This window comes from Oncorhynchus mykiss, chromosome 20 (assembly GCF_057628025.1).
Source record: "Oncorhynchus mykiss isolate SJ-2025 chromosome 20, ASM5762802v1, whole genome shotgun sequence".
In the NCBI taxonomy this organism is placed as follows: Eukaryota; Metazoa; Chordata; class Actinopteri; order Salmoniformes; family Salmonidae; genus Oncorhynchus; species Oncorhynchus mykiss.
The window spans coordinates 8,460,157-8,483,062 of record NC_143041.1 but is presented as its reverse complement, the minus strand read 5'-3'; the positions used below and the strand labels follow the sequence as shown (position 1 = coordinate 8,483,062).

At 42.2% G+C, this 22,906-nt stretch overlaps 3 protein-coding genes across 27 annotated transcripts in view; 2 read left to right on the top strand and 1 right to left on the bottom strand.

Moving 5' to 3' along the window:
* The window catches only part of LOC110499210 (arylsulfatase G), a 16,882-nt gene extending 12,415 nt beyond the window's left edge, over positions 1–4,467 (top strand). For 7 of the 21 annotated variants that reach the window (XM_021576197.3, XM_090212081.1, XM_090212078.1 and 4 more), the window contains 7 exons: positions 1,218–1,364; positions 2,032–2,228; positions 2,312–2,392; positions 2,511–2,619; positions 2,772–2,892; positions 3,026–3,116; positions 3,292–4,467. In XM_021576197.3, coding sequence (XP_021431872.3) covers positions 1,218–1,364; positions 2,032–2,228; positions 2,312–2,392; positions 2,511–2,619; positions 2,772–2,892; positions 3,026–3,116; positions 3,292–3,572 — 1,027 coding nt within the window. In that variant the 3' untranslated portion in view covers positions 3,573–4,467. Of the gene's footprint in view, positions 1–1,217; positions 1,365–1,423; positions 1,719–2,031; positions 2,229–2,311; positions 2,393–2,510; positions 2,681–2,771; positions 2,893–3,025; positions 3,117–3,291 lie in introns of those variants that run through there. The other 14 variants (XM_090212085.1, XM_090212087.1, XM_090212088.1 and 11 more) reach the window with 5 other exon arrangements.
* LOC110499214 (WD repeat domain phosphoinositide-interacting protein 1) lies at positions 4,311–13,689 on the bottom strand. Of its 3 annotated transcripts, none has more exons than XR_016489299.1 (13): positions 12,385–13,689; positions 8,910–8,992; positions 8,072–8,241; positions 7,851–7,947; positions 7,659–7,756; positions 7,325–7,417; positions 6,822–7,194; positions 6,661–6,731; positions 6,409–6,516; positions 6,077–6,241; positions 5,870–5,977; positions 5,477–5,625; positions 4,311–5,327 (listed from the first exon to the last, which is right to left on the bottom strand). XR_016489299.1 is itself a non-coding variant. In XM_021576201.3 (12 exons), exons 1-12 carry the CDS (start codon positions 12,459–12,461, stop codon positions 5,209–5,211), a joined length of 1,338 nt encoding a protein of 445 aa, XP_021431876.3. In that variant the 5' UTR covers positions 12,462–13,689; the 3' UTR covers positions 4,311–5,208. The 3 variants fall into 3 exon arrangements, 1 of the variants encoding a protein (XP_021431876.3); XR_016489298.1 differs by having other exon boundaries at positions 7,049–7,194; XM_021576201.3 differs by lacking the exon at positions 6,822–7,194.
* On the top strand, positions 11,672–22,906 carry prkar1ab (protein kinase, cAMP-dependent, regulatory, type I, alpha (tissue specific extinguisher 1) b). Of its 3 annotated transcripts, none has more exons than XM_021576203.3 (11): positions 11,672–11,832; positions 15,377–15,614; positions 15,810–15,977; positions 16,223–16,314; positions 16,449–16,510; positions 16,617–16,663; positions 17,081–17,239; positions 17,506–17,566; positions 19,904–20,025; positions 20,107–20,188; positions 20,428–22,906. In XM_021576203.3, the coding sequence occupies exons 2-11, from the start codon at positions 15,441–15,443 to the stop codon at positions 20,598–20,600; spliced, it is 1,140 nt and encodes a 379-aa protein (XP_021431878.1). In that variant the 5' UTR covers positions 11,672–11,832; positions 15,377–15,440; the 3' UTR covers positions 20,601–22,906. The 3 variants fall into 3 exon arrangements, with proteins under 3 accessions (XP_021431878.1, XP_090068218.1, XP_021431877.1); XM_090212092.1 differs by lacking the exon at positions 11,672–11,832 and adding an exon at positions 13,774–13,877; XM_021576202.3 differs by lacking the exon at positions 11,672–11,832 and adding an exon at positions 13,776–13,947.

The window sequence follows — 22,906 nt, the reverse complement described above, 5'->3', positions numbered from 1 at the left end:
CCATCATTGTAAATAAGAATTTGTTCTTAACTGACTTGCCTAGTTAAATAAAGGTTACATTTACAACAAAAAAAATAAACATTATATGAAGAAAATGTAGTCTATTTCAGACAATATTTGCTAAGAATTCCATGGCATTATTTTATATTATTTTATAGCATGAAGAATACAATTGAACAAAGCTGAATAAAATAGGAAGGATATTTTCTCCAAACGATCTGAGGGAGTGAACACATGCGGCTATTCTGTGTTGAGCAGTTAACAAAGAAACAGCTACTCCTATATGCTTCATTTAGAGTTATTCATGTAACTTTAGTTGTGATACAAACATTGGGCTATATGTTTATACATTCTAAGGCTGAATGATGTTTATACATTCTAAGGCTGCATGATGCGACTCTAGTGATGTTTGGAAAAAAGTAGCATGAAAGGCATGAGCTCTGCTTAGTTTTTTTGCGCAGGCTGTACACACTTCATCAGTCTCTCATTCACAATTTGACAAACATTTCATAATGCCTCGAATTTCCCGGCGGCATCCCCTTTGACTCTAATCCCCCCCCCAAAAAATCTATGCATTTTGTGGCCAGTGGCCATTGTGCCCTTGGGCTGGATATAATCATTTTAATTCCCTTCTCCCTATGTGCTGCTTGCTCCGAATCACCTCTCACTCACATGGCTCGTAACGTGATCGGGTCGTTCTCACAGGCTACAAGTGATGACAGACACATCGGGGACTCAACTGGAACAGCTGTCCACATTTAATTGTTGTCAGCCAACAAGATGAGTAGGCCTAACGAACAGCAAAAGCACTAGCCTATGTCAATCTACTATCCCCCATAGTATAAGAGTTGAACTATTCTATTCTGTGCGAGAAATAAATATTCCAAACATAGTCTGGGACAGTTGTGGGATGTGACATCCCAAATGAATACAACCACTAGCATAAAAAAATGTAACCAATGAGGCTGATGCAACAGATCAGAACTTTTAGCTTAAATGTTGATAAACTATAAGGCTATTTCTTCACATTATAAGCGCAGCAATGAGCACATGGCAGTAGGCTATTAGCGGGAATGTTCCACTAAACGGTCACGTGGAATTTGACTGCCTTCATGACTCTTGACCGCTGGTGTGGAGGTAATACGGTCACCGTAACAGCCCTAGTCAGAGCTCTGTATTCTCCTAATACTGAATATTTGTGTTGTCTACTTAACCAGATTGAAGAGGAGTGGTTACAGCAGCTGTTACACCAAAGTGGCTCTGCCTCTGTTTGAGAACAGGACCATTGTAGAGCAGCCTCTGGACCTGTGGAGGCTAACGCAGCGATACACATCCACTGCACTCAATGTCATACACACAGCCAGGTAAAATATGCCCATAAAAACATATATGTGACAGGAAAAAAACATCCAGCTATTTAATAGAACAAAAGCCTCATATGCAGCACTGTAACTTGGGTTGCTGCTGTTGATATAGCCTACATACTCAGTGAGACAGTTGTATGTTGGTCACGGCGTGATATGTTTACAGTTTAGTGCAAAGGGAACATAGTTCTGAATGAATGTAGCCCAGATTGTTAGAACAACATGTTTTTGTCAGTGCACGTGCTGTTTATTTTCAGAACCCAATTTCACAATCGGTCTGTGCCAACATTCTGATTCAGAAAGCAAAGATGGTGTTCCATTCCCGCATTCTCGCAGAGCACAGCTGCCTAAACAGTAAGAAATGTGTGTTAAGAGGGGGTTATTTGGGCTGAACAATATTCTGTAAGTCTGACTCTCTCTCGTTTTGCATCACACCTGTTTGAAGTGCCCATCGCTTACAGTATCAGGTTTCGTAACGGCTTAATACATTCTCACTCTGCCAAAGAGAAGAGCTTGCCCTTTCTCTAGCAAGTCAAGTGGCTATCTATAGGCATATACAGTAGCCTACCATACTCATAGCTCAAATATACCTTTCTTCACAGTGCTCAAAAGTTTAAATGTGGGATCTTTTATGTTATCAATATCATGATATCATGTTTCTTCATAGGGAACGGGGACAACCTTTTCTGCTCTATGTAGCTCTGGCACACATGCACGTCCCCCTGTCCCCCCCTTCCTACGCCCCCCACCCCTCAGAGGGCGGTGTGTACGCTGCCAGTCTGCGGGAGATGGACGGTCTGGTGGGGGCAATAAAGAATGCATCTGATGCCTCAGACAAGGAGAACACTCTCATCTGGTTCACTGGTGAGTGATCACTAACTACCAGCGATCATGTTTCCATTTGGATCATTAAACATCACTGTATTTTTTTATGTGTTTTTCTTCAGGTGATAATGGCCCCTGGGAGCAAAAGTGCCAGTATGCAGGAAGTGTGGGTCCTTTCCTGGGGAAGTGGCAGACCAGCAGAGGTAAGTTCTTCCTGGGTCAGCACTTGCATTCTAGTGCATCAACTCACTGAACTAAATTACGAACCTTATGGATATTGACATCAATGGTCCATGTATTGGTCTGTTACCTGTCTGTCAGGTGGGGGCTCTGCCAAGCGGACCACTTGGGAGGGGGGGCACAGGGTGCCCACAGTGTCGTACTGGCCTGGCAGAGTACCAGCCAACAGCACCAGCTCTGCCCTGCTCAGGTTTGGTCATCAATACAGTAGATATATCTGAAGCTACCCCCAGCTCAGATACAAAACACAGGTGAATGAGTGTTACACTTTTGCGTTATTCGTGCAAACTTGACCCCCTCTTTCTCCTGATCTCCCTCCCTCTTCCCTCTCCATTCTCCAAGTGGTCTGGATATCTTCCCCACCCTCCTCTCCCTAGCTGGAGTGAACCCCCCATCAGACAGACGCTATGACGGTATTGACGCCACAGACGTCCTCCTACACGGCAAAGAAACAGGAAATGAGGTATGACCCACTGAGCTATCAGAGCTAGTCTTAACACAAATGTAGTGACGTAGAACTACTCTGAAACAGGAATATGATCGGATGGATTTCTGGAACGAGTCTCTCTCATTTGTCTTCCTCTCCCTACCTGCAGTTCCTCTTCCACCCAAACAGTGGCGCTGCAGGGAAGTATGGGGACCTGCAGACTGTCAGACTGGGGCGCCACAAGGCCTTCTACATCACGGGTAATACAGACGTTAAAGTAACGGCTAAAAGGGATCTAGATAAACTTCATTGGTATGCTTGGTCAGGTGCAGTGAGTGACTGACTGAGATTTGATTGGTCTGCTTTAGTATTGGTAGTTTAGTGAAATAGTAGTATTGATAGTTTAGTTTACTGTAGTACATGTTGCCCCTACAGGTGCGGCTGAGGCGTGTGGGGGGTCTAAAGGGAGGCAGGAGCTCCACGACCCCCCTATGATATTTGACCTGTCTGGGGACAAGGGCGAGGAGACACCCCTGGACCCCACCACGGAGGAGTACAAGGAGGTGGATGAGAGGGTGAGGAGGTGGAGGGAGGCGCTGCTCTATGACATTGCCACTGACCAATCAGTGTCCACGGCCGACTACGCCACAGACCAATCAGCAGCCCCCTGCTGTGACCCCCGGCACACAGCCTGCCGCTGCCTCACCCTGGGCTGAGGACACACACATTCAGTGTTACACACAGTTTGACATTCACAGAAAGCCCGACTGACACGCAGACACACACACACTTTAGTTTTAGTCCAATAATTGTTTGCTCTTGGAGGTATATGCGTGCCCATGGGAATGTAGAAATCACAGACCTGTAGCCTACATCTGGGTTAATGTAAACAACCCCAGAGACCAACCAGAAACATTTGCCAGAGTGAAGAAGAAAAGCAAATATTAGAACTAGCATCAGCCTGTTGTGAGGAGGCCGGACTGTGGGTCATTCTCCTGGAGGTCAGTACTGGGGATTGACTGAGACACATTGCTCACTGCTGCTCTGAGGGGAAACATGGGAAGACAGCTGCTGTTGCGTAGCAAGGACAATTTACTGTATTATTACCAATATTAAGTGTTTTCCTGTACACAGGCTTTTTGTACAGTTATATAACAGAGGCTTCTGGGTTGCCCTAGCACTCTCTGGTGGGGAGTATATGACCATGCAATAAGTAGGATGAAGTTGCCAATACACTGATCTAAGACCAGTTTAGTTTGTCCCACGAATAACTTCACTTTAACCCAAAATCAAAACATCCGAAGAACAAAAAGCACCACCCTTTGGCAAATCAGTCACAGGATCATAACAATAGGTGTGCTATCTACATACTATATGTATAAATGTATATATAAACAAACAATAAAAAATCACTTTCCGCCAAAACCAAAAGATCTATTGATGAATAATACTAATTTCATTTTCCAAAAGAGTATTTAATACAAGTCAACATAGTTTTTTTACAAAGTAAAAACATCTGTTATGTCTGAAATGTTACAATATTCAATATTATGTTGTCAATGGTGTTAATAATGAAATCAATTAAATAAAAGGACCTGTACGATCCTATAATACAGTTCTCTATTCAGTTTTTCACATTTCAGTATTTGACTCTTTTTTTCTTAGCGCTGGTCGAAAACTATCGCTTCAGACATGATAGAAGCCCCCCCTCTTTCTTTCTCTTCCCTCCCCCTTCTCTCTCAGGGCGTGCCACAGCTAGAGACCACTGATAAGCCTCAGTCTCTGGGCCCCTCTCTGCCACCCTACACTGGGTTCTAGCCAATCTGCATCAAGCAGCAGAATAGGACTCAGACTTCACTATCCAGTCAGTATTATATATCACTTAACGATACTAAGAGGTTATAAAAGTACAATTGAATGGTTTTGCCTCTTCCCCTTTTGACAATGTTAAGCACTTTGAACACTTATCGATAGCTGTGTATGAATGCAATTAAATATTAAAGTCCCCTTTTAACCATGTTAATATTGGTTAATATTAGACTAGAGGTAGGCTACAACTTCAGTGCCCAGACCTCCTTTCCTTCTGATAGTTAGGGAATGAAATGTTTGTATTCATATTGACCTTCAGGGCCAGGTATAAGACAATGTACAGAGACAGGTCTACTGTCTATCCATACTCTACTTCTGAGTGGCGCATGATAGTAACCAATCACCATTGTGGCTTCTACATTTCTCCCATCTGATTGCCTCATTGGGGACATGGGGGTGGGACCTGGGGTGGGAGTTCTCTGAATACTGATATCCCTTCTAGCTTGAATGGCTCCAGTTGATTGGTTCCCGGGAAAAGTCGGGTCAGTTGCTCTGGTTGTTGACTGGAGGAAACTCGTTCTTGTCATCCAGACAGACGGGTCCCTTGGTAAACTCATGTTCAGGAATCACATCACCTTTCTTAGCCCCTCCATCTAAGTAGCCTGGGAGGAGGATTGAGGGATGGAGAAGAAGAAGATAGAAAGAGAGGAGAGATGACAAAGGGTCACATCACCAGACTAAATTACACAAGGTAAGACAGACACAAACCATACACACAAACCATACACATAACCAAACATCCACATAATACCTGTGAGAGTGGTAGAAGAGGGTGGGGTCGAGGGGAGAGCCACAGTGGCAGCGTATGATAAGCTGTTTAACGGTGGGAGGGACCTTCTATCCTCAAGCTCCTCCTCTTCCTGTTGTTCTTCCTGTGGCTCCTTATCTCCTTCAAATAGTCTGGAGAAAACAAAAAGAGCCTGAGAGCAAATATACACGCACAGAAGCGCATATACAAACATGCTTCCACACACACAAGGGTTGGGGTATATTCTATTTAAATTCCAGTCAATTCAGAAAGTAAACCAAATTTCTGATTGAAAAGCAATGAAGAGAAATGAAATGGGACTTTCAGTGTACTTCCTGAAATGACTGGAATTGAAATGGAATTGATCCCAACCCTGAGGCTCACACACTTATTCACCTATGTTTCCTGACCAACACACACTCTCCTCCCTCCTGTGTGTCAATGTTATAGATGTAGATATGTCCATCTGATGACGCCACCAGCAGACGAGGCAGCTTCTGAACCCTGAAAATCATAACAAATAGGACTGTCAAATAAAGAGTTACCAAACATCGAAATGCACACAGACACACACCATCCCCCCGCAAACACACACAAACTTACGTGGCCAAGGCGCAGATGTTCTTGAGACCGAACATGTTAAGTCGTACAGTGGCGAAGGCCCGGTCCTGGTGCATCATGTCAGATACCTGGGAGGGAAGGTAGGTGCTGGCTGCTGTGAACATCTTTCCCACGTATGCACCCCACGTAGGACATTCCCCCTCTCGACTAGACAGGCAGAAGAGACATAGTCACACTCAACAAGTCAATCACACTCCTCTTCCCAACTGACTACAAAGACAACTGTAACACAAAACCTCTTCCACTCCTGACAACTAGCCACTGAGGACCAGAAAGGGCCAGGTTGTAACACAATCAAGGTAAACAGTGTGTACCTGGGGCTGTGACGCTCCAGTTTGAAGATATGGACCGTTTCGGTGTTGCTGGAGGCACAGAGGAACTGGGCGTCTGAACTAAAGGACAATGAGCTGATACTCACGTACCTGAGACAAACACACATGGTAAAAGTCATCATCCTCAAGAGACCAAACCTACCCCTACAAAACCTTGTTGAGACATTCTAAAGTATTGTGTCTATCGGCTGTACTATTGTGTGTGTTTCTGTAGTCTGTCTGTCATAAACTGACCTCTTCATCCCTCTGCGGAACTCAAACAGTCTTTGTCCCTCTGGGATGGTGAACACTCGAATCACTGTACCCTGGGGAGGAGGAGGAAGAGATGGTCAGACAGAACTATTGTACACAGAGAAAGGGAGTGACACACTGAGTATACAAAACATTAAGAACACCTGCTCTTTCCATGACCAGGTGAACGTTAGGATCCCTTATTGATGTCACTTGTTAAATCCACTTCAATCAGTGTAGATGAAGAGCAGGAGACAGGTTAAATAATGATTTTTAAGCCTTGAGACAATTGGGGCATGGCTTGTGTATGTGTGCCATTCAGGGGGTGAATTGGCAAGACAAAAGACTTAAGTGCCTTTGAACAGGGTATGGAAGTAGGTTCCAGGCGCACCGGTTTGTGTCAAGAACTGCAACGTTGCTGGGTATTTCATGCTCAACAGTTTCCTGTGTGTATCAAGAATGGTCCACCACCCAAAGGACATCCAGCGAACTTGACACAACTGTGGGAAGCATTGTAGTCAACATGGGCCAGCATCCCTGTGGAATGCAACTCAATATTAGGAAGGTGTTCCTAATGCTTGGTATACTCAGTGTATATATAGAGAGATACAGTAGAAAGACATGCAGAGATAAACAGAAAGACAGAGGGAGGAACAGTCAGACTCACCCTCTCGGAGGCGCTGGCCAGTTTGGTTCCTGACACGTTGAATGTGAGAGCTGCAAGGGGACTGTCATGGGCTGGGATCATCGTCACCGTGCTCTGAGGAACACACAGGTCATACGTCATTGACATTAACCTGTGACCACTTCAACAGCTGTGACATGCAATGACTGTACTCCATGTACTCAAAAGTATTAAGGCATTTCCACTACCACTGCAAACACTCTACAACCTAATCGCAAGCTGTCATTGAGATCAACATGAATCCCCCCTGCGTTGTGCTGTGTAGACTGACTTGAATAGCAGCGGTGGCAGAAGAAGTTTGAATGTCAGGTCTTACCAGGTTGTTGGCGTCATAAACCATGATCTCCCCGATGGTCTGACTACCAGGGTACGCCAGGTAGGAGTTACCATGGTTCACAGAGAGGGCACAGAGACCTGACGGGTTGGAGGGTGTGTCTGTGTTTAAGAACTAAGCATAGTTGAGGGTACGCATCGTGTGTGTGTGTGTGCCTACGTGTGTATTCACTACCTGAAGGGTTGTGTGGTATGTTGAGCAGCGTCTTGAGCAACTTCATGTCTTTGATGTTGTGGATGTAGACTGACTCCTCCAGACACACTACCATCCTCTACAGGGGACGGAGAGAGAAACGTTACTGCAGAGCTATAAGGTTTGGAATGGGAATCCCTCTCAGGTGGGCCTCAATCTGGGGTGAGGAGTGGGTTTGGAATGGGGCCTCCGATGGCCATTACCTGTCTGTTGAGCCTGACTGAGAGGATGTTGTTGGAGTAGCTATAGTTGCAGATCTCTGTTCCTCTCTTGAAGTGGTAGACGTTCATACGTCGGGGCATGGAGAGACTGACCACCACCACCAGACTGCTGGAGAACAACCGCTCCACGATGTACACGTCTGGAGACTCCGCTGGGAAAGGGAGGGAAGAAAGTGGGCGGGAAGGGTTAAATCACATAGATGTGCTTATATAAAAACAACACTTTGCGTAGAATACACACACACACACAGGTAAACATGTGCATAGAGCACACATGCACAGACACGCAAATACGTACACACTCCGCAGGCGCACATTCCATCACATTCATTTCATAGTTTAATATTTTCTGAACTTTTATTTTTCTTAAAACGGCGTTGTTGGTTAAGGGCATGTAAGTAAGCATTTCACGGTAAGGTCTACTACGCCTGCTGTATTTGGCGCATGTGACAAAATTGTATTTGATTTATTTATTTGACACTCAAGCCAAAACATTAATACGCTGACACTTTCCTCTCACCGTGATAGGAAACACTGATAAAATACTTGTAGAATGCATTACTGGGAACAGGTTTATGGTGTAACACATTACTCACAACCATTGTTTACATACGTGGGAGAGGGTGGACTGTGTCAGCTTAGAACAACTTGTTCTCTGGTTACAGAGACTACTGTACAACCACGCTGGTTGACCTGACCACAGCTTACTAGGTGCTTGTTTTGTCCCTGTCCTTATGATACCAGTTTAGTGAACATCTGCCAGTGTTTCATTGTAGTTACTAGCTACCAGTACACACAGGCTATAAGGAAACTCACTCACCTCCTTCATGGATGCAGTCCATCTTGTCCACCGAGGTGACAGAGAAGAGTCTGTAGCCTGACTTAGTGCCCACTGATAGAGACCTGAGACACAAAGAGACCCAACTGTTATTACACATCCATGATGGCGCCCACTATGTGTTTACTCTTTATCAGAGTTTCCCAAACTAAAGTAGCCACCCTTTGCCTTGACAGCTTTGCACACTCTTGGCATTCTCTCAAACAGCTTCATGAGATAGTCACCTGGAATGCATTTCAATTAACAGGTGTGCCTTGTTAATTTGTGGAATTTCTTTCCTTCTTAATGCATTTAAGCCAATCCTTTGTGTTGTGACAAGGAAGGGGTGGTATACAAAAGATAGCCCTATTTGGTAAGAGACCAAGTCCATATTATGGCAAGAACAGCTCATAGTGATAGAGTGCTGCATCAGAAGACCTGGGATGAGTTGGGCCGCAGAGTGAAGGAAAAGCAGCCAACAAGTGCTTAGCATATATGGGAACTCCTTCAAGACTGTTGGAAAAGCATTCCTCATGAAGCTGGTTGAGAGAGTGTGAAAAGATGTCATCAAGGCAAAAGGGTGGCTACTTTGAAGGATCTAAAATCTATTTTAATTTGTTTAACACTTTTTTGGTTACTACATGATTCAATGTGTTATTTCATAGTTTTGATGTCTTAACTATTATTCTACAATGTAGAAAATAGTAAAAAATAAAGAAAAACCCTTGAATGAGTAGGTGTCCAAACTTTTGACGGGTACTGTAGATGTTAATTTGTGGTGCCATAATCTATGTAAATCATATACCTTAGGGGTCTTAAGCTACGGAGATAAATGCACATATAACAGAAAAACCATACAATAAAAAATGAGATGACACAATGTTTATGAGTGGAAAGGCTGACTGGACCAAGGCTGATTGTACCACTGAAGGCAGAGGATGTTGTTTTCTAAGGACAGTCATACACACACTCGGCTAACCGGGAAGTGTAGGCAATACGTGCAATGCCTCACTACCCAGTGAGCTATATATAGCAGTCATGGGGAAATTAAGGATACAGTGTGCTGTATAGCCAACACAACAAGAGTTGAATCAGGTCATGTATTATTATTATATTTTTTTTTAGGATCCCCATTCGCTGTTGCGAAAGGATGTGATCGCCCTAAGCACTTCAAACAGCACTGATAATCAAGCACACTATCTATGGGCATACACAGAAATACTGTGTAGAGAAAAGGAGGGGCAGGCATCTGTCAACAGATGGAATAGGATGGAGTAGGATGATATAGGATATTCATTCTAGAATAGACACTGATTTAAGATTAGTTTAATGTTTTCCTCCCTTATGGTTTAGGTTACACTATCGGGAGGGTGAGCTGATCCTAGATGTGTGCCTGAGGGCAACCGCTACCCAGAGTTGATCAGGTGTGTGGTTCAGTGGGATATAGGCTTGCCCAGCCAGGCAACAAATAGCCTAACTGCTGAGAATGATTGAAAATGGGAGAGAGTTAATATCAATGTGTCTGTTTGACCACCTGGATTGTTTATGACACCAGACCCCAGCCAAAAAGCTGCTATTACACCTGTAATTGACCTGTAGATCAACAATGTCTGGATGCTCCGTTCTCACTCACACTAATGTTGCCATAATCCAATACATCCAACCGCCCCATGCATGCAGTTGTGATAGCCTAAGTAATTGACAGTTCCAAAACCCATTGCATATGTCCTCATCTGAGACAAATACCAGACTTGCACAATACACACAAAAAATGTGGGTTCCTCAAGTGTTCTTGGCGAAGAGTGATGGTTCTATGTGAAACCATACTGACCCAAAGAACCCTTTGAGCCCTTCAATAGTTATTTGCTGTCCAAAAAAAGTTTATTTCTTTTTTTTGTGATAATTAAAATGTAGGGATGGCAGCTAATTTGAATCTTTTGGGGCTTGGTTTGCTCACAGATATTTCTGTGCAACCGTGAGTGAGTGTCATTGCAGTTTATCTAAAATGTTGTGTTATGCTATCATATGTTATACAGTGTATGACTTAGGCCAGTGACCATGTTTTATGAACAGTTGACTAAGTCAGTAGTTCTCAATTCTCTCCCCAGGGACCCCCAGCAGTTCCACAGCTAGCACACCTAATTCAACTTGTTAATAAACATAATAAAAACTGTGGAATTTTTATTATATAATATGGCTATTAAACCAAAACGTAAAAAACTTGTACGGCTCTAAAATTGAAATAAGAATGAATAGAACAGGCGTCTCCATTCAAGTAAATTACAGCATAAAAGAGTACCACAGTAAGAGTCATAATGCCCATAAAACATAGCAGTCAAATAGGGAAATGGTTCCAATCGTTTTTCCACCATTCATTTTTCCCCATAGGGTATTTTATAAACACTTAAAATAAGGGCTGTGTTTCGCGTAGGCTTACCCTGGCTTGACATTTTGATAACCACGTAAATCTCTCCAGGGCAAGGTGACTTTTATCAAGATTGCATGATATTGCCCCCCCATAAAAAAAAACATTAAATGCTGATTAGCTGCTAATGTGGCTATCATAAAGAACTAAAAATGCCATGATGATCTGGACAACAAGACTGCCGAATCGAGACCAAGGTAAGAATCTCTGGATTAACTATCTAATATGTTAGCTAATGTATTAATCAATACATTGATTACATTTCTTTACATGGAAAATTCTGTGAACTGTCTCGTGCAAGTTTTAAATTGACAAAATACATGTTAGCAAAAGTGTCAACTAGAGATGACGTGCAGGAGCTTACATGGATTTGTAGTTTTGCATGATGTCTCTTTTGATGCTAATTAGCATTTTCGAATCTGAGAGTAAATACAGACTAATATATTGATAAATCACCTTATCCGAGAGAGATTTACATGGTTATCAAAACGTCACGCCAGGGTAAGTCTACAGGAAACACAGCCCTTATTTTAAGTGATTCTGAAATCCCTTATCCCCTTTCTAATGGCGCACATATTAATTATGATAATGCACGAGCGTGGAGTTGTATCCATAGTTTCCGCGTTTGGCTTCCGTGTTTTAAAAGCGTTCGAGAATGAGGTGGATATGTTAGAAGGCAAATAACCCTGATTTGGCATTATATAGAACCATGTGTTTTTAGTGTGTAGTCTGCTGACCAGTATCTCCACTGTAGGTCAAATCTAGATTGGCTACTTTTCTCTGGCTATCAATAGGCCTTCGTAGTGTGGTGGCCTACTTCACAAGCTAGTAACCTATATTTTAGGAACAGTGTTGAAGAGACACCATGGGACAATTGGATTAACAGCGATAAACAAATTGCACAAGTGGGTGAGGTTGGAAGATACAATTCACACACTAACATATTTCTGCTACAGACCATATTATAGCTGGAAGCATAAGGATTTACTTCGGCCCTAGATTATGCAATTAGAATATATCTAGCAGTATGACAAGGAGAATCCGCTAGATTACGTGGTGTCCTGGTTGAACGAGGAGCTGATCAAGTCTTGAGGCCCTCCTGGACCGTCGAAGGTCTCCCGGTCCTCCATCTCGTCCACGGTTATTCTCCAGCTCCACTGCCCTAGTTTGGAGAGCTGGGTCCTGATCGATCACTCTGTAACCCAGCTCCTCTACACACGTATGCGCTAGAGATGAGTTAATACAATGTAATAAATGCTATACAAATTAAAAACAGTTGGTTTGAATCCTGAAACTATAATTCCCTGTTATTGTTTTTTACTTTTTGAGGAAGGCCCTTGTATTGCTCTGTTTTTATCCTTAACATCAGTAGTTAACAGGAGACCGACAAGTGAAACAAAACCCGCTGAGGGCTGTATCCGTGACTTTTGCCTCGTTTTCTATTGGCTGGTTAGAACATTACCTCTGCATCACTCAGATTGGCCGACCTTTTCATAGCTTGTATCTGATTGGTTTACAAGAAAACGGTGCAGAGAGCACCGCCCATTACACGATTGCGATTGGTTCACTTTACCTTCTTCGGGCACGAGGAATTGTTTTGATTGTTTTGATTGGATGGACCCATCAAGTGTTTTGCTGACCGCATCTTTGCTACATCTCTCTGTGAAGTTTTGCAGAGTTTGCACAAAAGCAATACATACATATATAGGATTTTACTTAAATTGATCACTGTTTTGTTGCAGAGATTTTTCCTGCTATGCAGGAAATGCACATTTGTAGTGTATTTGAGTTTTAAAAAGGCTTCTAAAGTTTGTAATTTCCACTTTGAAATGTCAGACTTGATGTGCCCTAACGAAAGGGTGTCTGTCGACCCCTACAAAAATGTACTTGAATTATAATCCACTGAATAATTAACATTTCCTGTTGCTCCAGGATTATTTTACTGCTGTAGCAAACTGGCTCTAATTAAGATCCTACATCTGTACAACACTGCATTTTACATATTCCTTGGCTGATCAGTCATTAAACATAATCTAATCCAATGGCACTGCAATCAGCCATCTATTTATATTAAGGTTAAACTGCTGAAGCACAATGTGCAGAACATTTATCTTCATAAAACAACAATATCCTCCCAAAATATTCATGCATCGAGTACTGTAACGACCCTCTGTTTATAAGCGCGGAAATCGACCCTGCCGCAGGAGCATGCTTTTGCGGCACAGTCGATAGCGCGCCGGACCTCGGGCTAGAAGGTCCGAGGGTTCGAGACCTGCTCCCTGTCTGTTTCATTACAGTACTATTTGAATAGAGGACGCTCCACCGTTCATGGGAAATTAATATGAGGCTATCAGGTCCTTATATCTGCTATTGATTTCCCATTGACGTCATGATTTCCATGCGTTCCCCTTTAATGTTGCCAAGGGTTACGGCTCACGTGTCAGATTGAGGCGAATTGACGTCAATGACGGCTCGTGATTGGTTCTAAACCCATATCCGGTGGGGCAGCGGTCCAAGTTTTTGGAAAAATCGAAGGGAGATATTTGGTGAGCTTGTGGAAATAACATCCAAATCCGAGTTAGTGTCAAAGGGCTCGCCAATAATTTGCGGATTCTTGTAAGTATTGCGCCACATAGTTTGAAATTGATGCCATTGCGATCGCGGGATATGTAGCCTCCGCCTTGTATTTGTTTATGATAGAGCTCAAGATGGCGTCATTGGCAAGACTGGCCAGAACTGAAGTATCTCTGGATTGACTGGCTTTGCAGGCCAAAATGCCAACTAGGTTTCTAGCTACCTAGCTGGTTGATAGATTTGATATCCATCAATACAGTTTTAGCAAGCTAGCTTCGTCATGATTATGTTTATTTAAGTTAGCTAACGTACCAGTAAGGTGCGATCAAACAGCCATCTGATGCGTACTAACTATAGTAACGTTAGATGGCTAACGGTAGAGTATTATAGGCCAGGGCAGTTAGGTATTGGTTGCTGTCATCTCTTATGCTCCTAGCTAACGTAGCGTTGTATCTTTAACAGCTATATTATCAGAGTTGCCTGGCTAGCTAGCATTGATGCCACCGAAATGTATCTTGTTTTCCATGTTTGTTGGTAGCCAACCATAGTTTGCCTTCTAATTTAACGAAGTTGTAACGTTACTGCTCCAGTCAACGTTTTGAAAGCAAGGTCATTTTGAATGTTTTTCTTTTTGGTGGGGGATCTGTCATATTATTCCAGGAGACAATTCATGGGCAGTATTGAAAACGCCAGAGCAAAAAGCATTGATAGATAGCAGGACGTTCAAGAACTGTCTGAAATCAGCAGTAGCTCGGTTAACTATTTATTTTATTGATACTTGATGTAAATGGTTGTTTCTATCATTTGACTCTTCATGATCTGTACTTAGGTACACCACCAAAGGGTTGCATTGTACACTAACGTGACCAATGCACCAGATCCTCTCGTTTGTAGTAAAGCAGCATGTCATACTTGCTACTGGCTCCATTTTTTTTGTCAATATTATAAATCTAAATCTACTTTGACAGATTAGTAATGACATGGTTCTATTTAAATGGCATATGATATACAGTAATCCAGACCTCAGCATGATGAAACTGATAAGAAATGTAACCTTTCTTCTCCCATCAAACAAGGATACAGTTTGTTTTGTTGTTTGGGTCTATCTGTTTACCACCACTTAAGACTTAATCACATCATATGACCAAGTTACCCTCAAGCATCCCTGAAATGCCTATCTCTTTTTCTTTCTGTCTCACACTCTCCCTCCCTTCCTCTAATCCCTTCCAATTAGTCCCTCCCTTTCTTCCTCTCTCTTACATCTGCATTTTAGCCAGTTATCAGATGTTATAAGACTATAACAACCACATTAGAAGAAGATTGTGGCTATTTAAAAAAAAAAAATATATATATATATATATATATATATATATATATATATATATATATATATATATATATATATATATATATACGCGTAATATAAGTACGCGTTATAGAAGCAATCCAAGTTGTCTCCCTCAATCTCTAGTTTCGAGGCCAGAATTCGCCAGTTCACCAGGTCGTAGCAGAGCAGTAGCGCGTCTTCAATTGTGATGGCGTCGGGCAGTACGAGCAGCGAGGAGGAGAGGAGTCTGAGGGAGTGTGAGCTGTACGTGCAGAAACACAACATCCAGCAGCTGCTGAAGGACTGCATCGTCCAGCTGTGTACCTCTAGGCCTGACAGACCCATGGCCTTCCTCAGAGAGTACTTCGAGAGGCTGGAGAAGGTGAGTCTGGGCGGGTAGTGTGTAGTGTGTGTCCAACTGTGGGCATCATCCAGCTGTGTGCTTCATCCAGCTGTGTGCCTCCAGGCCCATGGCCTTACATGAAACTAGTTTTATAATTGTAGTGCCTTTACATTGTAAAGTCTTGCCCTGGCAGCTGATTGGCTGTGTGTGACCTCTGACCTGTGAACCATGCAGGAGGAGGCCAAGCAAATCCTGAACCAGCAGAAGGCCAGCAGCCGTTCTGACTCCCGGGATGAGGAGGTATCTCCTCCCATGAACCCTGTTGTCAAGGGTCGCCGGCGGAGAGGAGCCATCAGTGCTGAGGTCTACACAGAGGAGGACGCTGCATCCTATGTCAGAAAGGTGAGGATGCACACACACTCATACAACATACCGTACGCATACATCACACAACTGCACACATAAAAACTTACATCATCTTGAAACGCATGGCTCTACTAAAGCAACAAAGCATCTGACAAAATGCAGTCATTTAGACCAGCCCACAAAACAATATTCTCTACTTATAGTCATATCTATAGGCTGGCTGGAGATTTTGTGAATACTTAGGGTGATTTGCTTAAACATGGAGGGTTTTTGTTTTCAAGGTCATTCCTAAAGACTACAAAACAATGGCTGCCCTAGCTAAAGCTATCGAAAAGAATGTGCTTTTCTCTCACTTGGATGACAACGAGAGGAGGTATGTTGTTAACAGGCTTTGTTGTTAATTTTCCTTGATTTGTCTGTAATGATTGGTTGTCAATGTGAGTTTAGATCAGTCCCACTGATCATGACACAAACCTGAAACTTTACAAACACAATCTTTATTCACAGCGACATCTTTGACGCCATGTTTTCAGTTACCTACATCGCTGGAGAGACTGTTATTATGCAAGGTACAGTAGGTTCTCATTGTCCTTTAGATTCAGTGGAAATTCAAGTAGACCTGAAGTGTCTTTTTATTCCAGAGAAAAGATGAACAATGTCTTCCTTCTCTCTCAGGTGATGAGGGAGATAATTTCTACGTCATCGACCAAGGAGAGACGGATGTAAGTCTCTTGATGTATTTTAGGAACACACACATTTTTTTGCACAATGACTTGTATTAATAAACCAACATTCTCACACAAGCATTCCAGTTTGATAGAAAACAGGCCCCCAAGTTGAAAGCTTGCCTTGTTTTTTTTCCCTCCTGAATGTGACAGGCTTATTTTTGCAACTGTCTTTTTAGACTGTTTTTTTTGTTGTCATATGTTACTTTGCTATTCAGATCCCTATTATCTGTTACCTTAGCGATGCCTCCTCTCATAGATCTAGCATTCTAATTATATGGCTACGTCACATTATTTCTATATAATACAAGAAACAACTTACACATAGGCAGTGAACAACATCTTATAGAGACAGTAACACGCCGACGTTACCCGATCTTAATGTCTAAATACTCTTCTCCCCCTTCCTGCCAGGTGTATGTGAACAACGAGTGTGTGACCAGTATCGGGGAGGGGGGCAGCTTCGGAGAGTTGGCCCTGATCTACGGCACCCCCAGGGCTGCCACTGTCCGAGCCAAGAGCAACGTCAAACTGTGGGGCATCGACAGAGACAGCTACAGGAGGATACTCATGGTGAGCCTCGCCCTGCTCTGCTCTGACACTTCACCTGACTGACATGCTTTGGTTTACATTTGGAGTGATTAACGATGAGTAGAGGGACATGTAGAATTGCTGCGATTTTTAAATTGTATTTTTATAACTGCTGGATTTTACGAATTGAAAATACAGACAACTACAAAAGGTTAGCCGTATGACCAGTTTATGCATGATGTTTGAAGGTTTACAACAATTGTCAGAACTCAGGAATAAACATTATGACTTGTTGTTATTCTTTGCAGGGAAGCACTTTGAGGAAGAGGAAGATGTACGAGGAGTTCCTCAGCAAAGTTTCCATCTTAGGTAAGGTTCACTGTTTATTTAGCTTTTTGACATTTCTGCTCATAATAATAATAATAATAATAATAATAATAATAATAATAATAGCCACTGTTAAAAAAAATGGTCCACCAGCCACTGGCATGTACAGTGCATTCAGACACCGTGACTTTCAACATTGTGTTATGTTACAGCCTTATTCTAAAATTGTCTACACACAATAGCCCATAATGACAATGTGAAAACAGGTTTTTAGAAATTTTAGCAAATTTATTAAAAATAAAAAAACTGATATTTACATAAGTATTCAGACCCTTTGCTATGAGATGTGAAATTGAACTCCGGTGCATCCTGTTTCCATTTATCATCCTTGAGATGTTTCTACAACTTGATTTGAGTCCACCTGTAAATTCAGTTGATTGGATATGATTTGGAAAGGTACACACCTGTTTATATAAGATCCCACAGTTGACAGTGCATGTCAGAGCAAAAACTAAGCCATGGGGTCAACGGAATAGTCCGTAGAGCTCCGAGAGAGGATTGTGTCTAGGCACGGATCTGGGGAAGGGTACCAACAAATTCTGCAACATTGAAGGTCCCCAAGAACACATTGTCTTCCATCATTCTTAAATGGAAGAAGTTTGGAACCACCAAGACTCTTCCTAGAGCTGGCCACCCGGCCAAACCGAGCAATCGCGGGACAAGGGCCTTGGTCAGGGAGGTGACCAAAAACCTGATGGCCACTCTGACAGAGCTCCAGAGTTCCTCTGTGGAGATGGTTGTCCTTCTGGAAGGTTCTCCCATCTTTGCAGCACTCCACCAATCAGGCCTTTATGGTAGAGTGGCCAGACAGAAGCCACTCCTCAGTAAAAGGCACATGAAAGTCCACTTGGAGTTTGCCAAAGGCACCTAAAGGACTTTCAGACCATGAGAAACAAGATTCTCTGGTCTGATGAAACCAAGATTGAACTCTTTGACCTGAATGCCAAGCATCGCATCTGGAGGAAACCTGGCACCATCTCTACGGTGAAGCATGTGGTGGCAGTATCATGATGTGGGGATGTTTTTCAACAACAGGGACTGGAAGACTAGTCAAGATCGAGGCAAAGATGAACGGAGCAAAGTACAGAGAGCTCCTTGATGGAAAAAGCACTCGGACTGGGGTGACGGTTCAACTTCCAACAGGACAACGACCCTAAGCACACAGCCAAGCCACTCCTGCGTTGTCTTCGGACAGGTCTCTGAATGTCCTTGAGTGGTCCAACCAGAGCCCGGATTTGAACCCGATTCGAAAATCTCTGGAAAAACCTGAAAATAGCTGTGCAGCGACGCTCCCCATCCAACAGAACGGAGTTTGAGAAGATCTGCAGAGAAGAATGGGAGAAACTCCCCAAATACAGGTGTGCCAAGCTTGTAGCATCATACCCAATAATTTTTAAAAACATTTTTTAATCTAACTTTCACTCAGATTTTTTACCAGCCAAAATATATAATTTTCTGCTAAAGTTACACACAAAAAAACAGATGAGCATGCTTTGTAATGTTTCTAAAATAATACATGTATTATTTTAGAAACATTACAACATTACAAAGAAATGTGGTATTTGTTTCATAAAATTGTTTGCGACCTGAGTCTTTTAACCAAAATATTAGATGACACAAAAAGGCAGGATGTTACCGTGGTAATGCAACTCCAGTCATGTTTGTGCCTGTGAGATTGAGTCTGACAGATAATAACGTTATCTTCTCTTCCCTAGCAGTTGAAACTCAAACATTGGAAAAACAACCCCAGCTTGTGAACAAAACTATGTAAATAGCCAAGAAACACAATGACAAAGTCTCACTTCAGTAGACTTTCGTTTCAAGTAAATTAGACCAACTTTTATGCCTGCGCTTCTAAAAATGAATATTTGACTCAGCTCTTCATGTGCTTACAGCCCCCAGCCAGGCAGTGTTGCAGCGCGAGGTGGGATAGGCTATATAGGATTCATAGTACTTTTACTTTTTGTAGTTATTTTCCCCATCTATGAAACATGGCAGAAATACTTTGATAACAGCTACTGCAGCATTTGACTATAAATGTGATCATACTTGACCATTTTTATTCACAAATGCAAGTGAAATGCTTGCATTGTGGAGGACTGACCACCCGGCAACGTGATTAGTGACATCTAACCCACCAATGCCAAAATCTACCCTCCATTTAGCAGTTGGTGGATGTTAATTTTAGGCCCTGATTATAGCCACATGCAAACAGTGGCTTTCAAGACTCTTCGTCCACCACCTAGGTGTACTGTACAGTGTGTGGTTTCTTTATTGTGATGTCACTTATGTCCCTGTCTTGTGATTCCATCCCCTTAGAGTCTCTGGACAAATGGGAGCGTCTGACGGTGGCTGATTCTCTGGAGCCGGTGCAGTTTGATGACGGACAGAAGATTGTGGTGCAGGGAGAGCCTGGCGACGAGTTCTTCATCATACTGGAGGTATGTACTTCACTCTAGGCTTTCATTTAGTTTGTTTCAGTTCTCCCTACTGAACACTACCCTGATGTTCGTTTTCTGTAGGGCTCTGCAGCTGTGTTGCAGCGTCGCTCTGAGAACGAGGAGTTTGTGGAGGTTGGGAGATTACAACCTTCTGACTACTTTGGTAAGAAGAACCTGCTCAGGCTTCAGCTCTCCCTCTCTTCTCATCAACTTTCTTTCTTCATTTGTTTGTATATGCACTATATAAGCCTGAATCTCACATTTTTAAGGTGATATGATGAGAAAAGCACAAGGCTCTCACCTGATTTGACAAGCCTCTTACATATTTAGATGTTATATTAGCAGAAATTAAGCCAATTTGTGAAGCCTGTTTTGTACTGACCATGTACTCCGTTCGTCCAGGTGAGATTGCCCTGCTGATGAACCGTCCCCGTGCTGCCACTGTGGTCGCCCGCGGTCCTCTGAAGTGTGTGAAGCTGGACCGACCACGGTTCGAACGCGTCCTAGGACCCTGCTCGGACATTCTCAAACGCAACATCCAACAGTACAACAGCTTTGTTTCACTGTCTGTCTGAGGGGTTTCCCCTCCCCCTAAACCCCTGTAACCCCTAATCCCCTATATAACCCCCCCTCTTTTAGACCCAGGGTCCACCAATGCAATTTTACTTCAATGTCAATTAATTTGGTCATCCGTTTGCTTCAGCTTTTAAAAAAAACTCATATTCATTTTATGCTACCCATCAGCTAGCCATCCTAGTCACCCATACAGGAACAGTTATGTTACCGTTTGTTACATATACCAGCTTAAAACAGTATGCCTTCACTGCATTCACTGATATTTATATATATTTTTTACTCTTAATTTAAACACGAACGGTGATTAGTAGGGGATTGGCCGAGTTTAGGACAGGCCAGTGATAAGATGGGACAATCAAACATGGTGAAGTAAGGATCCATGATGAATATTATGCAGATATTTTGGTTCCATATAAAAGTGTCAAGTTTGGCATTCTCACAAAATTATCAAATTTTTCCTTTCAGAATGAAAAGAATGCTGGAAGCATAAGGATTCCATCTAATTTCTTATGTAGCTTTCATGTTATGATCTCCTGTTTATCCTCCATTGCTACATTAAATCAAATGTATTTTTTTACATTTCTCATATTGTTTCAATTGATTGTGCCATCAATCTAATTCACTATTGTTTTATCTAGTTTGAGAGTGTTTGTACAACTTAATGCAACCAGAAAGTTTTCTGTTGTACAGCTATCAAACTAGAGCCAAATGTTGATAATTCTTTTCACAACTCGGAACCCATAGAAGATTCTTATTCTATAGTCCGAAACAGTGGAACTCAAAACAGGAAGTATCTATCACCATGTTAACACTCACCTCTGTTTGGTTGGTACATTATTGGCTACAATGGGGGGGAAAACATGGAGTATTAGTGTATTTCAGTATTCATAATTTTTCAGTATACACCAAATAATTTAATCACTAAAATTCTTTAAACAGAATTATTCTATAGTTATTACATTATTATTAAAGGTATTATTATCTTTATTGACTGAACAAACTAATGTTACGCTATGGTTTGGAGTGATGGTAATCTTAAGTACGTTTTAAATGTCTTTTTGTAAATGCTTATTTTTCCATAAATTCTATTTTAGGTGTTCAGTGCCACAGCGTAAATAAATGCTTCTTGTCAACTGACAAAACAGTATGTAGTTGTATTGTGAAAAATGTCATGGGTTAACCTATTAAAAGTAGGCGAAAGGGCTTTAAAATAATTAGCATTTTAAGTCTCCAAATTGTAGATTGTTTTATGGGTTTAAGGCTTTCAATTATTTATGTATTTGAGCGCTGAAGTTAAACAAGCCAAAATAATCCCAGTGACTGGTGACTCAGACATCAGATTAAATTGTCTTGCGTTTTAAGATGATATATTTATTTTAAAGCGGCTTGGCTGTTAAAGCTTTGTGATAATTATTTGAATGTGTTTTTGAAGCAATCTGTGATCTACTTTATGCTCACCTACAGCATAATGTAAGGTGATGAGATGGTGTGAATGAAAGTGTATTCTCAAACTGGTATTCCCTGTGTTGGTCAAACAGTTTCACCCCTTCAATCTTAAGAATGCAATATAATTCTGACAAATGCATTTAGCATTTTTTTTTTTCTCTTAACTCCTGCAGAAATATATAGTCTCAATGTTTTATTCCTTTGCACTCCTGCCCCACAGCTTGCCCCTCACCCCCTTCTTACAGAAAGTACCTTTACATACGGTAATGCTATTATCCCTTTCTGAGGTGTTCTCCTTGTTTAGGCTCTGTCATGTTTCCAATCGAAATCTTGTGTACAAAACAGTATGGCTGATTGGATGGATGGATTGACTTGTGTAACCGTTTGTTTGTATGTCCAAACCAATCAACATGATCCTGAGTCGATTGCAGTGTTGCCCACTTGGTCCAAAACTTTTGTCGTGCTTTCAGATTCCCGTTGATGTTGTGGCGTTTTGCAGTCGTCTATTTGCTGCCTGTTCAAACTCCCACCAATGATTTGCTTGTGTTTCTTCTGTCACATAGAAGTACTGACGTGGTAAAACACATCACCACAAGATTACTACTAACTAGTAGGCACACTGCAATTGACCCAGTTTGCCTTAGCTTATGTAACCTGGGCGTAGGCACTCCTGCTAGCCCTTCAGCAAGTTTGTGCGGCCTGCAGCAGGCTCTGAGAGCTGCAGGTCATCTGAGGACCATTCTTTTTATATTCTACCCAATGACTGTACTCGGTTTGACTTCCTGTATGTGCAAAGACATTTATCCTTTTGGTATAGATTGTTCCAGATGGCAGTTTAAGCAATAAAAGGTAAAATCAC

Bases quoted from the DNA above. Each gene is read 5' to 3' on its own strand.
- LOC110499214 (XM_021576201.3), bottom strand. From the start codon at position 12,461: ATGGAGGACCGGGAGACCTTCGACGGTCCAGGAGGGCCTCAAGACTTG. The intron at 7,757-7,850 runs GTAGTGAATACA...CCAACCCGTCAG, and splicing joins CATACCACACAACCCTTCAG to GTCTCTGTGCCCTCTCTGTG. The intron at 6,517-6,660 runs GTCAGTTTATGA...TGTTTGTCTCAG, and splicing joins TTCCGCAGAGGGATGAAGAG to GTACGTGAGTATCAGCTCAT.
- prkar1ab (XM_021576203.3), top strand. From the start codon at position 15,441: ATGGCGTCGGGCAGTACGAGCAGCGAGGAGGAGAGGAGTCTGAGGGAG. The intron at 16,315-16,448 runs GTATGTTGTTAA...CTTTATTCACAG, and splicing joins TTGGATGACAACGAGAGGAG to CGACATCTTTGACGCCATGT. The intron at 17,567-19,903 runs GTAAGGTTCACT...CCATCCCCTTAG, and splicing joins CAGCAAAGTTTCCATCTTAG to AGTCTCTGGACAAATGGGAG.